General features: G+C 43.9%; 1 protein-coding gene across 1 annotated transcript in view; it reads right to left on the bottom strand.

The window, feature by feature from the left end:
• Positions 1 to 16926, bottom strand: part of APPL1 (adaptor protein, phosphotyrosine interacting with PH domain and leucine zipper 1) — a 73138-nt gene that overhangs the window by 15612 nt on the left and 40600 nt on the right. Inside the window, exons 12-14 of the mRNA XM_082266500.1 lie at positions 15126 to 15168; positions 10687 to 10743; positions 9657 to 9745 (exon numbers count right to left, since the gene is read on the bottom strand). Coding sequence (XP_082122626.1) covers positions 9657 to 9745; positions 10687 to 10743; positions 15126 to 15168 — 189 coding nt within the window. The remainder of the gene's footprint in view (positions 1 to 9656; positions 9746 to 10686; positions 10744 to 15125; positions 15169 to 16926) is intronic.

Consider the following 16926-nt stretch of genomic DNA (forward strand, 5'->3'; position numbering starts at 1 on the left):
CATTTCGTCAGAATCTCCCTTTTCAGGGACCTCATATGGAACTATGCAAATGGAACCGCCTTGAAAAGGTAGATACCATTAGGCCCAGCACCCGCATGCAAGTCCAGAGGGATGACCATTTGTTGGACAGCCGGAGGCGAATTGCAGCCTGCAATTTCTGGAGTTTGCCCAGAGGAAGGAGCACTCTGGCTACGACCGAAGCCAGAGTAAGACCCAAATAGGGCAGACTTCTGAAAATTCAGAATCCAGCTGAACTCCCGCATTTCGTATTGTGATCTCTAGGTTCTCCACCAGAGCAGAGGGAGACTCCGTTCGCAGAAGGAAATCGTCCAAGTAGCCCACTAACGCGATCGCCTGTTGGTGTGGCAAGGCTAGCACCGGAGCCAACACTTTTGTGAAGACCAGAGGAGCAGAGGCGAGACCAAAGGGTAATGCAACAAACTGATAATGCTTCTCTCCCACAGCTAAGCTGAGAAAACGCTGGTGTGACTGGCATATATTGGAGTGTGAAGATAGGCATCTTTGATATCTATAGAAGCGAGGAAATCCCCCTGATTCAGAGATGCCACCACCGTTCAAATGGACTACATTCTGAACTTCTGTACCCACAAAAAGCAGTTAAGCGCCTTGAGGTCCAGGAATGGACTCACTTTGTCTTTCTTCCTTGGGACTGTGAACAGGTTTGAGTAAAAACCCCAAAAACGTGCCTAAGTCGGAACAGATCTTGTACTGCCCCATACAGACCCTGTAACCTGTCTGGGGACAGGCACAGGTTGGAAGGAAAAAACCTTGCCGGGGGACAAGAGCGAAACTTGATCTTGTAGCCAGACCGAATTATCTCGTGGACCTACTTGTCTTGCACCAGGGAAGTCCACAGGTCTGGAAACCAGTGAAGGTATCCCCCCACCCCTGATACGCAGAAGGAGTCTTGTCCCCAGGTCTGGAGAAGCCGGCTCTCAGCTTGCCAGACCAGGTTCATTTGGATCTGCCAGAGGAGGCCAGAGAAAGGCTTCGAGCCCTTGTCAGTCGACCCTGAGGGACGAAAAAACATCTTATGAGCCGAGAAGGAAGGTCCACATATGCGACGAGGTTCCTTGCCCTTAGTAGCCAGCAGAAGAAAGGTACTCTTCCCCCGTGTGAGACCTTTTATGATGTCTTCCAGGGTAGCTCGAAACAGATTATGTTGAAAGGGGAGGTCAGTCAAGGCCTTTATAGAAGTCTGGTCCGCAGACCAAATTTGAGCCAAAAGACACCCTGAAGGACCACCGCCAAAACAGAGAGGCGAGCCATCAGGGAAGCTGCGTCCAAAGAGTCATCACAGATAAACTGCAGCCCCTGAACCAGCTGATCCACCAGTTCAGCAAAGGCAGGAAGGAGCTGTTCTCCCTCCAGATCATGGCATAGGAGCTTAGCCTACTTGGTCAGAGTTTGCAACACTAGGGCAATGGTAAATACCAGCCTCATTGCCAAACCAGCTAAGGTATGCATAATGCGGGCCACAGCCTCCGCCTTCTGGTCAATCGGATCCTTAAAGGCCCGGGACTCTTCCACCAGAATGGAAAGGAAACACCTTTGCCGCTCTGGATGGCTTGTGAGTGCCAAAGGGAACCTGCGCCATCTATCGCAGCTTCAGCTGCGTCCCCCATCTTCAGGGTCTCACGTACAGATACAATCAGTGCATCAACCAGCGCCTTTTCGTGTGCGGTCGCAGACGTGGGGGAATCATCCTTACTATCAGTATTCCAGGCGCGTGGTCACAGACCAAGCAGGGTGACCCACATCTGCGGCGGATGAAACAGATGAGGCAGGGGAAGACGGGGGGTGCTTTTCGCTAGCCCGTCGCCCCACAAGGGATTTAAGGACCGCTGTCAGTGCATGGATTGATGGTTGGGACCCGGAGGGCCCCGCAGCTTTAGAGATGGGATCAGGTGGGGAAATGTGCTCCAAAGACTCCATGAGTCACCAGGTGGACTCTACAAAAACTGTAACACAGTGCTAAGGGACAACCACCCGGTCGCCAGCATAAGGCACAGAGCGATCCTCAGGAGAGAAGGAGAGGACTCTACCAAACTCAAGGAGGGGCTCCCACCGCCAAAAACGCCACCCAGATGGTTCCACTGTCATTGCCGCCGCTATTTGAGTTGGTAAACCACAAGAAAATGGCCACCAGACTACACAAACATGGCTGCCGTGTATAGAAACACACAGACTACAACAAAATGGCGGCACCACGAGGCATACAGGGACACAGGATAGGGGGACCAGGCCTCAGGACAGATCAAGGCAGGACGGGGGGCCCTGGCAGAAGCCCCCACCAGGTATAACCCCCTCTTCCCGCTCAATCACCAGTTAGTGCCTTGCCCCCTTCCCAGGAAAGTGACCAGACTACCCCAAAAAAATACATCCCCAGCATATGTGGAGGGGGGCAGGATGAGGGGGAGTGCCTGCAGGAAAGAGAGGAACCTGGGGGTCCGACCGTCCCAAGAAGGGGCCCACGTCCACCCAAAACCCTCCAGGGGTAGAGGGGAGATAGCTACTCACCATACGAGGAACACCAGGGTGGGCACCGTGCCAGACAGATCCTCCTCTACATCGAAATGTGGTGGCTGTCGGCCAGGAGGAACACTGCGACTCAGGCCGAGGCCAGATCGTATGCGACCTCACAAGATGTTTAACTCGCAGGGCCACTCCCATCCAGTGGGGCTATGTCGCGGCCGACCTGCGCAGGGCTGAGGCCTGCGCGCGCTCGCTGGTCAGATTGGAGTGATCACTGGAGCTAGAGTATCCAGTCCGTTGACCAGTCCGGCAGTTGATTCTCGATCTCACCGGAAAAGTCCAGGAGGAAAAAAATTCTGATCTAAAAAATTTGCCAGGACCAAGGATCCCAGCAAGGAACTAGGTCCTTACTCCTGACTAGGCAGAAAAAAAAAACTGAGTGACTATAGCAGGAAGAGGGAGTATACCCCCTGGGACTGCCCATGGGTGTAGCTAGAAGTTTTTTCTGCCTATTGTCTTACTCCTGTAGGTGGCAGCATAACCCAATGGTCAAGAATGACAGGAGCTGTGTTCGTCAATGAACGAAAGAGAAATATAGCTGTGTTTAGAATGTCATTGTAACATGAATTAAATTTTAAAAGAAACCTCAGGAAAACATGGGGTCTACAATTACTGACATCCTTCTGAAAATGCCAGCTACCAGGCTGTCTCCGCAGCAATACTTTCTGAAAGCCTGACCTGGAACAAGCATACACCCAGTGAAGTACGAAAGAAGTCAGAACTCCTGATCTTCAAACTTGTTCTGGGTCAGTGCCTCAGAAAGCATGGAGGCCATACTGAAAAGGTTAGGTGGCTGGCTGTCATGCTGACCCAATAGCTCCAAATACATTCCAACCCAAGACAACAATGTAGATTAGGAGTTCCACCATTACCTGCTGTAGGTCAGTTCCAAATCAGTGACAAAGTTATATTGCAGGAAAACATACAGGCAGCTAGCATTTTAAAAAGGAAGTCAGCGATGGTAGTCTCTAAATTTCTCCTAGCACCAGTTTCCTTTAAAAATGAATTGGCATTCCATGTCATAATGGCTGAGAGCCCTTTTAAAGAGTAAAAATTTAATGAAACAAGGAATTAAAGAGACACTAAACTCTGGTTTAGAAAAAATTATATTTAATTATGTGTTCTTAACAGAGAAAAAAATACCTTCTATTGCTCTCAGCTTCCTCCAAATTCCTTTTTGTTTCTGCTGTGTTTTGACTCCCTATTGTGGCTACATTTGTTCTCTATTGCCCCACACCCTCTCCTACTTGCTCTGAAGATGAACAAGGACTATGGTAATTTTAGTGATGGGAAATCCAAGGAGGCAGCAGGGACATGTCATTCTCACCTAGGCGAGAATATCGGTGGGTGGGCGGGGCCAGGCCTAAGATTAAAAGAAAGTGCAGATTTATATTGCGGAGGGTAGCGGCCATACTCAAAGCTTTAGATGATCTGGGGATGAAGGTCCTCTTTAAGTAGCGGATGTGTACAGATTAGTTTGGAGAAAAAGGATATCATATAGTGTCTTTTTAAGCTAAGGATGCAAAGTAACATTTCACTTGTTGGAATAATGAACTTTCCTTTGAATATATGTTTTCTTCATATAGTAAATTCCAAGAAGGTTGACACATCACACCAATTGCTCTACAAGGGAGCTTTAGAGATATGGAAAAACTGAGGTCATGAAGGCCCTTTGGGTCTTACTATGTAACATTTATGCCAAAAGACACCACAGAAACAAGAATAAACCAGACCCCACAGGACGGAGATTACTGGATGGTTCTGCAATGCCAGGCGTGCCTTACTGCTAGTGAAGATCTATCCTAAGTCTTCTGCTTCTCAAGTAAACACACCAGAAAGCTCATGACTGTATTCAGACATAGAGGTTTAACATGCTGCCCTTTGATCTATCTCTCTCAATGACAAGAATCTGTGCCCACTTTCAGGGACAAATGGCAATCCTTAAAATGATTCCTTCATTAGATCATGAAGAAATAAAGAAGCTTTACTTAGGCTCAGTTGGCCACAGACAAGAAAATGAGCAAAAAGCACATGAGCAGACTGCTGGCTGCATCATTTCTTTTTAGGTTGACGTGCTAGGTGAAACCATGGTTTTAAAGTGAATGTATAGTCATTTTAATAGATTATAGATATTCATGTAAAAAGGATCAGCTTAATACTCATAATTACGTCATTGTCGTTCCTTTTTTTTTTTTTTTTAAACGTTGCTTTCAATGTATAGTGTGTAATTAAACATGTAAAATGCAGGACAACTAAAGCTGGATTTGTTATTAAAATATTGTGCGGCAACCACAAGCCAAACATTTGGCTTACAGTTGCAGCATGGTCCTATAGAATTTTATTGGCAAGTTAGACAGACCGTGCCACCTCTCAAACTTGACAAGTTGAGGAAAATTTGCTGTGGCAATGAAGCCAAACTGCATCATGTGTGAGCCCCCCTCCAGCTGCATGGTATATTTTAGGTGGGTGGTAAAGCTGCAACTGAAGATAAAATCAGTTCTTACACAGACTGGCCTGGATACAATGGCTTCATCACACAAGTTGGCTGAAACTACCATTTTTTATCTATAGAATGAGGTTTGCCAGCAGTGAAAAAAATTAATTCAGCCAATGGGGAAAGGAGGGATAATGGTAGTAGGGAAAGTAAACAAATTGGATTTTGGATTTTTACACAGAGTTTTACAGCTGCTATCTAGGAACTGGAGCTGTGACAAGAGAAAGGGATCAATGAGCTTGCAGCAGCTTCCATGCATAAAGCCGGGTACACATAGGCCAAATGTCGAGAGACATTTGCCGGTTTATAAACAACCGGCTGACATTCGGCCTGTGTGTATGTCTGTCTGTCTGACAGAAGCTGACTGTTTGGCCAGCTTTTGACGGACGTGCATGCTGAAAAATCAGCAACCAAACGACTCCCAATCAGTGCTCTCAGCCAATGGCAGAGAGCACTGATCAGAGTGTTCTGTCAGGGGGGCGTCCCTCTGTCAGAACACAATAGCTCAGCAGGGGAAATCGTTGTACTAAATTCACATAGTTAGTATAGCAGCTCTGACCGGAGCCGACAGTTTTTTTTTCTTCATTCAAGCCAGCGAAAAAAATAACAGTACGTACAAGGCTATAGTACTACTAGATGGAATAGCAAGAAGGATATCATGGTTTACTTTAAGGCAGACAATGCAAAAAAACTCAGTACACATGCTCCTACAAAGCTGAAATTAATTTGCTTATTTTACCTTCCCTGGTTTACCCCCCTCCCCCTTTATTAACCACTTGCCGACTGCCGCACGACTATTTACGTCGGCAGTCAGCCCCTCACAGGCAGAGCGACGTAGATCTACGTCGCTAGCCTGTAAGGGTGTGGGGAGCGAGTGCATGCCGCCGGAGGAGCGCTCCCGCTCGGTCACGGAACCCCCCGCGCATGTGCCCGGCGGACCAGATGTCTGCCGGGTACTCGCGATCGTCCGTGACAGTGGGAGAAAGGCAGGCGGCTAGTGTAAACAAAGCCGCCTGTCATTCTCCCAGTGTAAGAATGATGATCAAACGGTTCTATGTAGGACCGTTGATCACTGTTCTTACACACCGTTGTCCCCTGGACACACTTAACCCCTCCCTCTCCAATACAGTTAACTCCTTCACTGCCAGTGTCATTTTTACAGTAACAGTGCATATATATATAGCACTGATTACTGTAGTAATGTCACTGGTAACCCCAAAAGTGTCAAAAATGTCAGTCAAGGGTCCGATCTGTTCGCCCCAATGTCGCAGTCCCGCAAAAAAAAAAATCTTTCCCTTTGTTAGTAAACGCAATAACTTTTGCACAAACCAATCAAAATACGCTTTTTGTGATTTTTTTTACCAAACATATGAACCAAAAAATTGGCCTAAAATGTTAAAAAAATTTTGAGAAAAATATTGTTATTTTTGCAAAATTGACGCTCTTTTATTGTTTATAGCGCATGATCAAAAAATCGCACAGGTGATCAAATACCACCAAAAGAAAGCTCTGTTTGTGGGGAAAAAGGACGCCAAATTCGTTAAGGTACAGCGTCGCACAACAGCGCAATTGTCCATTAAAGTCACGCAGTGCCGAATGGCAAAATAGGCCCTGGTCAGGAAGGGGGTAAAATCTTCCGGGGCTTAAGTGGTTAACACGCTAATATATATGTAGCACCACCCCCGCAGGAGCTGCTGATTATATTATTGGGTCTACACCCTGCCTAACAACCCAATCAAATTGGCTCGATCCCTCCTCAGGCACAACTGACCCAGAATAGGACTGGACTATCAAATGGATACACAGATTGGAATACAATACTTCACTATGCAACAATACCTTGTTACCTTCTTGAATGGTAGTCCTTCTGGGTGACACAATGGAACAACGCACAGGATTGTAATTAACCAAACTTAGTTTACTATATATCAAATTGAATAGGGGAGATACAATACAATACAATACAAGTCCATAAAAGGTTATTTAAAACAGCTTTAAAAAGGTAAAAGAATACCCCCACACTCCTCCTGCATTAAGGCTAGACACAGTACCAGGTAGGTGGGCCTATCTGAGTCCCTCCCCCAGAGTTCTCTTCTTTCTTGTTGATCTTCGCTAGCAAGGTTATTGAATAGAGCTCATTTGTAATCCAGATTAGGAATAAAGATCAAGAGAGAGAAAACAACGAGCTGTTAGTTGTCACCGCAGGGTGTCTGCGTAACTGAGCAATAACTTCTGCGAGAGAGATAAGCCTCTGGCGACTCCTTTACAGACCTTATTGTTTGTCTATGAGTCTCCTGAGAGAGTATGGTGATAAACCCCGGGGTTTTATCACCTCCTGCTGCGCTACCGCTATCTGTAGATAAAACTGTCTCTTCAGCAGATAAAGTCAGTTATTGGGCATGTGCCCTCTCACCAACAGAAGTTTCTCCTTCGCGCGCTTCCACTGCGGTCTCAGTCCTTTGACTTCCGGTCTCGGCAAACAGCAGTATGACCTCCAGGAATGTGCCTCGTGCTTGAGATGGGACGGTTCCACGTCGTCCCTCCAGGCTAAAAGGCTCTGGCCCAATATCCAGTGTCAGTCCTTCACTCTCGCTCGCTGGTTCCTCAGAGTCCAGCGCAGAAAGGCCCCCCCCCCTTCGCGCGCTTCTCTCTTCCTTTAAATAACCTCCCCCATAGTGCCGTGCGGTGCAGCCGTGCACCCTGGATCTTGCAAAGCAGCCTGGGAGATGTAGTTTCTTCATCTTGTGAAAAGGAAGTCACAGCCCGGGAAATTCCATGCAGCTACCACTAGAGGGAGCCTAGTTCCTGGATCTTGCAAAGCAGCCTGGGAGATGTAGTTTCTTCATCTTGTGAAAAGGAAGTGACAGCCCGGGAAATTCCATGCAGCTACCACTAGAGGGAGCCTAGTTCCTTCCCACATATCAAACAGTGTCTTTAGGCATGTTTAACCCCGCTACACATATATATATATTTTAAGTCAAATTTTTTCATTTTCATGACATTCCTTATTTAAAATCCAATGATGTTATTACTGGGTCTATGTACTTCCGTATGCAATGCAGATCATGTCTGGTGGGACGGGCAGTATGTAGCATGCTACAACTGAAAGCAGCTCCCCCTCGGTAATGCCCATGTCTAATGCTGAGACTCCCTCATTAAAAGAACTGAAATCTAATGAATAAAAAGACTTCCCAGGGAAAGCCAGGTTGTGGAGCTTAAGGCTAGATGATGCTGAAGGGCCTCCAGCCAGGAAATGGGGCTGGGTCTTTCTGGCTTGCTGCACCTTCTAATACACATTGTGGTAGTCTTGCAGTGTGCAGTAAAATCAGAGTAAGCTATTTCAGTACAGGAGAGGAGCCTGTAAAACTGGGAAAGAATGGAGGGAAGGCTAAAATTCAGCTTTTAAGTGCCGGTTCACATTAGTGCGATGACCGAGATCGCACACTGCTCCTAAAATCACATGCGATCTCTGTGCGGTGCAAATTCAGCCATACAGTTTGTATGGCTGAATTTGCATCGCAATCGCACTAAAAGACGCACAGGACCCTTTTTTTGGTCCGCAGCAGAATCGGATCACATGGTGGTTCACACTAGTGCAATCTGATTCTGTGCGAACTTACAGATCTTATCTGGGGGTGTCGTTAACTTTTAATTGGCACCCCCAGAGTATCGCATATTGCAGTGTGAACTGCCAGGGGTGCGGATGCAATGCGGGAACACGCTGTATATTCGCAGCGTTCCCGCATCGCACAAATGTGAACCGGCACTCAATGAGTTCACCTTTTATAAATAAATAAATAAAATGCAAATTTTTTTGCCGGTAAAAAAAAATTGAGCATTCACTATTTTGTGTTTTGGAAGCCTATAAAGCATTGCACCTGTGATCAGCAGATTGCTGGTACCATGCAGGACTCCTGCAGACTGTCAGTGTATCTGTCTGCTTATACCTCGTATGGGCAAGCAGATACTCCCTGACAGGAAGAATGAATGAACTACCACATCGCTCAACAGTACCATGGTAGTTCATTGAGACCTACAAGCCGAGGACTATGAATGAATGAGCCCTGCGCAGTCTCGTTAGTTTCAAAGAATGACAGCGGGTGCCCAGGGAAGATGCCTGCCGTTGCCACTGGGGAGAGGGGAAATGGCTGCAGCAACATGTTACTTGTTCTACCCTAATTACAGGTTGAACATGTAACATACTCTAAATAGTGAACTTATCCTTTTAAGTTTAAAAGAGCACCTTTCAGGCTCGGAGGAAGAGGGTTCGCCCTCGAAACGCGTCAACATAGTCTTAACAGATCCATGCAGACAGCTGCATGCTATCCAGCACCGCACAGTGCCTTGGCTACCTTGGAGATCTTGTGTTGATCATGTTTACATGTGTGCTATTTACAATTGTTTTGTGAGTAGAATATACATTTTTTTTAAAATGTTAATAAACCTTTTTAGTTGTAATGCACTAGGTCGGTGCACCCTTCACTTATTGTTAACTTATCCTTTTAAGCAGAGTTCGGACTGAAGCATTCATATACTCTGCAGTACTGCTAATAGGATCATAACCACTGTTCTGGATGATCAAATGTCACACGCGCAATTAACTTACACCGGCCTCATGCTCTCATGTCTCTGCTGGAAAGATGGAGAAGGGGTCACAGCTTCCAGGGCGGTTTGGTTTACTCTGGCAGCAGTTTCCTGATATTAAAATAGATTGTAAAGACTTAGAATTCGGCAGTTATCTTTATACAAAAGCACAGAGCATATAAAATAATAACAGATTCCTAGCAGATGCAACACACAGAAAAACAAGCGGGTCTCTGTTCCTTTCTTTTTGCTGTCAATGGAACATATTCTAGATCAGGCATGTCCAACCTGTGGCCCAGGGGCCGCATGCGGCCCAGAACCACAGGCAATGCGGCCCACTGCCCCCTGACAATTTTTTTTTTTTGCTGGGGAGGAAGGAAGTCGAGTTAGGGGCATGGCCACAGAGGTTTCCAACTAACTGTAGGCAGTGGCTGCCTCAGAGGGGATCATCCACTAGTTGTGTTAAATTAGTGCTGGGGGGCACGGCAGTGCGGGAAGGGCGCAGCAGCGTTTTATTACTTATATACCTTAACTATAGTATATATTTTATATGCGGCCCGAGAAAATTTCTCTACACTCAATGTGGCCCAGAGAAGCCAAAAGGTTGGACACCCATGTTCTAGATGGTCTGTCAGTCTACAGTGGACCATGAAATGAGCAATAAGTATAAAGAAATAAGATCACTTCACCCCCTTTGCAAGAGTGCATGAATAAATTCCTAACAGGCCTAAATATACTACATAAATTTAAAGCGGAATTTCAACTGAAAAAAAAAAAAAAATCCATTTATCCCCTCTACCTTCTCATTCTAAACTAGCTTTGGAGCTGGAGGAAGGGTCTGCAGGAGCTTGTGTATCTTACATGCTATGCACTAATCATGGTTGCAATGCTTTGCAGACTCATTTCCAAGCAAATATTAATTGCACATTTTCTGCTGCAAATATTAAATATGTTTATTTGTTTTTTTTTTTGTTTTTTCGTTAGGGTGGACCTAGCCTTAAACAGCCATTTATTAGAAGCACATCTATGTAAAACATTGCAAAATAACTCACCTCTGGGTTTTCCGTTAGATATATGCGTTTAGAGATGTTATTTATTGTACTTATCCACTGTGCAAGGAGAGAAAAAAAATGCAATCACAGATATGAGACAGCACCTCATGTATTTTAATAAATGCATTCATGTTTGTTAAGTAACACAGGTTTACTATAAACTAAACATATACACTTCTGTTGCTTGCATATCTGAAATAAACCACTTCAGCTCCAGCATCTGTACACCACTAATGGTTTAGAACAATTTAAACATTTCAGCTATAGATCAAACAATAACTTTTTACTTAGATACATACATAGAGGGGTTGATTTACTAAAGGCAAAAAGACTTTGCACTTGGAAAAGTGCAGTTGCACCCTGCAAGTGCAATTGCTTCAGAGCTTAGTAAATGAGAAGAACCTTAACTTTGCAAAGAATACCCAATCACCCGCAAAAAACAGCATTTTTTGCTTGCACATGATTGGATGATGGAAGTCATCAGAACCTCTGCTCAATTACTAAGCTCTGGAGCAACTGCTCTTAAAGATTGCAACTGCAGTTTGCAAAGTGCACAGTCTATTTGCCTTTACTAAATCAAACCCATAGTGTCATATGTATTAATATGTAGCAAAATAAAAAAAAAAAAATTTTAGTTTTAAAAAAAAAACAAAACTTAGTTTTAAAACAAGTAGTGGCCTGTAACTTTACATAAAATCTGTACATTTGATTGCGATTTTTCCAATTTATTATGACACTAAGGGCCGCTTCACACCATGAATCACAAAGGTGTTGTGACACTTGTTTGATTCACATGCAATCTGGGTGCAGTGAAATTTGGGCTGAAATCACGTCGGACCACAGAAAAAGCAGTACCTGCATGATTTTACAAATTGCAACGACCTGCTTTTGGGGTGTCGTTAGCATTGCACTGACACCCGCTGCAAATCGTAAGTGTAGTGCGTTTTAAACGCAATACAGGAAATGTGTACAAAATGGGGGTTTCCCACACCATGTTCTGGTGTGAACTGGCACTAAAATTACATTTCTTGTATGAGGGTATACTGAAATAATTGTTGCACATCAGAAAATACTGTAAAGTCGGGTGCGCACAGATCGAAATTCGGCAGGTTTAGCAGAAAGCAGTTGAATTTCGATGTGTAGCCCTTCCTGTGAAGTAGATCATTATTATTAGATCGGCTTTTTTGTTGAAAAATCCTGCTGTAAAGCCTTCTTCATTCAGCGGCTGCAGTCAATTGGCTGCAGCACTAATCAGTGTATTCTGACAGTGGAGGAGTCCCTGCTGTCAGAATACAATAACACAGCAGGGAAGATTCCCGCATCCACCTAAGGCCGGCCATACACACAGCAAATTTCTTTGGTTGTAGGAAAGAAATTTGCATGATTCCCCCCATCAACACAGACAGTGCTGACAGGGAAATCAGCAATTTTCTTTTCCCAGCAGGAGGGGGGGGGGGGGGGAGCCGTCCCTGCCAGAAGAAGGCTATAGCAGCCGCTTGCAATAATTGTAAGCAAATCTGGCAGGCTAGTTGTACCCAAGTTAGAGCTGCACGATTCTGGATAAAATGAGAATCAAGATTTTTTTGCATAGAATAAAGATCACTATTCTCTTACGATTCTCGGCGCATCGGCGCAACATCATCTTTTACATTATACAAATTGGCTCGAATCTTGGCCAGATCCTGCTGAACCCGCTGAGATTGGAACCATGTGTGGCTGGCTTTACTTGTGTGGATGCAGGAATACGTTTTTTTTTTTTTTCGATCAGCCTGCTGGTTCAATGAAAAAACGAATGGTGTGTACCCAGCTTAACAGTAGTAATACCTTTAATGAAGTATTAGGCCTCACTTACATGCGATTAGGGGCAGACTATGAACTCCTGTTGGAAACTCTGCCAGGTTTATGTGAATAGTTAAGGGTGGGAAGTCCCGTATACATGTACATGCATGTTTCCCAGTACCCACAGTCGCATGTAGCAGGACTACATGCGAATGACTGCGAGTGCTGTCAGACTCCTATTGCTTTCTATGGGGCTTTGTGCCCATAGCTATTCACATAAACCCGGCAGAGTTTCCCAAAGGAGTTCATAGTCTGCCCCTAAACACACTTGTGAATGAGGCCCTAATGAATGAAGCAATACTGTTAGCAGGTTTCATCTACACACTAGCTATTGTCTTAGTTAATGAGACACATAGTGGGACCCAGCTGTGAGTTTGAAAAAGCCCAGAGTGCATGAGGAACACCTATGGTATTCAGATAAAGTTTTTTGTGTGAGCCTTGTGACAGCCAGTAATGTTGGATCAACAATAGAAAACAACCGCTTCTAATATGCCAGGTCAGTTAGATCAGTGTTTCTCAACCTTTTTTCAGTCAAGGCACCCTTTAAAATTATGGACAGTCCTGAGGAGCCCCATTCTAAAATGTAAAAACGAATCTAGTTTTAAATAATGCAGCTACATCAATACACGTAGGACACCCAACGTTAGAGGTGATTTATTCTTCCAAAGCAAATACACTTTTGCAAACTGGTACTGACTCGTATTCCAATGTTTCTCTCCTCCCTCAGTTTTTCTCTATCACTTAGCTAATTGAGACCCCAAAGCTGATAGAGAGAGGCAGGGGAGGGTTAAACAAGGATGATATGCAGGCAACTGACATCCTGCTTATTAAATTATGACATTGATCGTTAGGAGGTTGGCAGCTAGAAGGTTGTAATGGTGTACATTATAACCTGTGGCTTTGTGTAACTAACGGGCAGGCTTCATCCATATGCCGGCTTGTATACTATTTTGGGGCAATTTTAAGGCATTTTGCCAAGGCACCCCTGAAGAAACCTCAAGGCACCCCGGGGTGCCTGGGCACCCCGGTTGAAAAAGGCTGAGTTAGAATTATAGAACTTGCATTGCCCCTATTTTTAAGGGGTAGCCATCTATTCAAAGCTTCTGAAAAATATCTGTTTATCAATTTCATCCTATTTTTCATAGAATAATTAGGAACAAATTAGTAAGGAAAAATCCTAAATGTGCAGCTGTGGAAAAAAAAAAGCGTTAAGAGATTTCTGAATGACACACATAGTTACTGTTAATTATACAGAGTCCCCACCTCTCTTCAGGTAGGAGAGATAGTGGGAAAAAATGCCCAACAAATCACAAATTGATTGCAAAGACTACACTGTTTCATAAATGAATATAATCACAATCCATTTATCAGTATGCAAAATGTTTAAAAACATGTATATTTTCAATATATTGAGAGTATTATAACAAACAAGTATTATGATCATTCTGTGTAGGAGAATGCGTAGATCTATACATATGAATCTGAATCAATGCGCTTTGCCCGAATCTAGGGCTTCTTCAGGATCCACGTATCTACTTTTATTGAACTTAAATACAGTATAGCTCATCAAAAGCATGATCCAATATCTGCCTCATAAAGCCATAATTACAAACGGGATGGATATATTCACAATTGTTTAAAGGTCTTTTAAAAACAAGTGAGGATGAAACGGTGGATAACAACCATCCCTCAGATAAAAATAACCGAGGGGTTAAGCCCACACCGTGAAAAAGTGAAGGCAGCCCAAGGGACTGAAATCCAAGAAAAGCTTAAAATATACAGTATAGTAGACGATATTACAAATCCACAGCAGCCAGGTCTGGGTCAAACATGAACTAACTAAAAGAGGAAAGAAGCCATCCCAGGTTCCTGTGACAACAGAGAAAAAAAATAGAACCACTATGGCAGCCTCCAACAAACAGCCCGGTCCACCGGACGCTGCTTCTGTGGATGTGTAATACCGTCTACTATATACTTGAAGCTTTTCTTGGATGGCAGTCCCTTGGGCTGCCTTCACTCATTCACAGTGTGGGCTTAACCCCCCGGTCATTTTTATCTGAGGGATGGTGGTTATCCACCCATTCATCCTCACTTGTTTATAAAAGATCTTTACACAATTGTGAATATATTCGTCCCGGTTGTAATCATGGCTTCATAAGGCAGATATTGGATCATACTTTTGATGATCTATATTTGAGTTTATTAACCCAGATACGTGGATCCTGAAAAAGCCCTTGATTCGGGCGAAACCTGTTGATCCAGATTCATATGTATAGATCTACGCGTTATTCTGCACAGGATGATTATAATACTTGTTTGTTATAATGCTCTCAATATATTGAAAATATACATGTTTTTTAAACGTTTTGTGTACTAATAAATGGGATTATGATTTTATTAATTTATGAAACAGTGTATTTATTTGCAATCAATTTGTGATTTGTTGGGCACTTTAAAATCCCCCTTTTCCCCCACTAGCTCTCCTACCTGAAGAGAGGTGGGGACTCTCTGCTTAATTCATTTATCTATTTGGGGGTAGTGCCGTGTTGTTTTCAAGTACAGAGTCCCTGCCTATCCATTTATTCAGCTGTTAATTATACCTCTTCACTGTCCTTCTTGCTCTCTGCTTGTAAAATTACAGACCTGAATGAAAAGAAAAAATGAATATATACAGTAAAAAAAAAAAAAAACAGACTTATAGGAAAATGCCAAAGTTAATAAATGTATGCATTCAATAAAAATCCTTTTATTGTCCCTGTCTGGTCATTGTTAATATTTAAAAAAAAAAGAACAAGAAATACAATTTTTCTTTTAATAGCATCTTAATTTCTCGATACATTAGGCTCTTGTTATACCAATCACCCTCTACTGCATTGTACAGAGCTGTCCATCAAAAGCTTGGTATACACGCATAGTTTTTTTTCTTTCAGCTGGAAGACTGAATGAAAAAAAAAAAAAAATGATTTCCCCATCCCCACAAGCAAGGTAGATGCAGAAATCCTCCCCGTTGTGCTACTGTATTCTGACAGCGGGACTCCTCCGCTGTCACAATGCACTGATGAGTGCTGTAGATGACTGGCTGCAGTGTCTGATTAAATAAAAGTTTTCCAGCAGTACTATTCTACTGAGCTACTTCTGCCAGACAGGGAGGGCTACACAGTTTGAAATTCGTCCAGTCCCTGCTGAACTGCCTGACTTTTAATCTGTGTGTAAGCAGCTAGACCATGCAGATAGAAAACGTGAACAGAGGAATTAAAGTAATTGTAAAGGATTTTTTTTTTTCAAATAACAAACATCCCTATACTTATCTGCTCCGTGCAAAGGAATTGCACAAAGTGCCCTCAAAGCTCCTCTTTTCGGGTCTACCGCTGGCACTCCTGGCTTCTCCACTCTGCTTAGTGCCCTCATGGGAAGCCACTTCCATTGACACAGACAGCGGGACTCAGCCACGCCCCCCGTCACTCGCTTCGATTGACAGCAGTGGGAGCCAATGGCTTCCGGTGCCCCAGCAAAGCCAGTGAGACACAGAAGTAAGGGGAGGGGAGAGAAGAGCTGCAGATGTGCACAGCACTGGATCGAATGAGGGCTCAGGTAATTCTAAGGAGGGGGATGGGGGGGGGGGGGGAGATGAGAGGCCAAATTCAATGCCTAAACATTTTTTACCTTAATGCAAGGAATGCATTAAGGTAAAAGATGTTTACGCTTTAGAACTACTTTAAAGTGTTGCGAAACACACAACAGTAAAAGCAGTCTGTATATGTAGTAAAGCATGCTTGTTATACTCACTGTGGAACCTAAGAGGTTAATCTTCTGCATCCTGTAAAAAGGCTGTTTGATCCTGTCTCCTCTGATCCTCCCCTGTTTTACTGTCCCCAATCCATCTGCTGATAGCACAGAGCCCTAGGAGGCACTCTGCACATGCTCAGTTTGGTGTGTATTGCTAGGGATTTTTTTTTTGGGAAAGGTGAATGTGACCAGCACAGGGCCAATCAGCACTGCCCAGCCAGAGGGTCAGGGGTCATGCACCTTCATAAGACAGTCAGAGGAGAATGAAAACTCCTCCTACAAGCTTTAACCATTGCTCGGTTGGACACTGACAGAAGTCACAAGACCGTTAAATACTGCTGATTAGAAAAGGTAATTAGCAGTTAATATTTACTAAAATAATTGAATTTCCATGTTCTGTGTACTGTGGGACACCAGATATAGTGAATGCAGGCTCCTGGGTTTAGTAACACTTTAACTCCTCAGTATACTGATGCTCTTTTATAGTGCTGCCACTAGATGAGGTTTATTCTTTACCAATATTTATTAGGTTAACAGCAATGGAGAAAAATCGGTCTTTATGTGAATCTAATACAAGACTGAATACAATATCAAATCTTTTTACAGTCCAACAAG

Source organism: Pelophylax lessonae (genome assembly GCF_965119305.1).
Source record: "Pelophylax lessonae genome assembly, chromosome: 8".
NCBI classification, from domain to species: domain Eukaryota; kingdom Metazoa; phylum Chordata; class Amphibia; order Anura; family Ranidae; genus Pelophylax; species Pelophylax lessonae.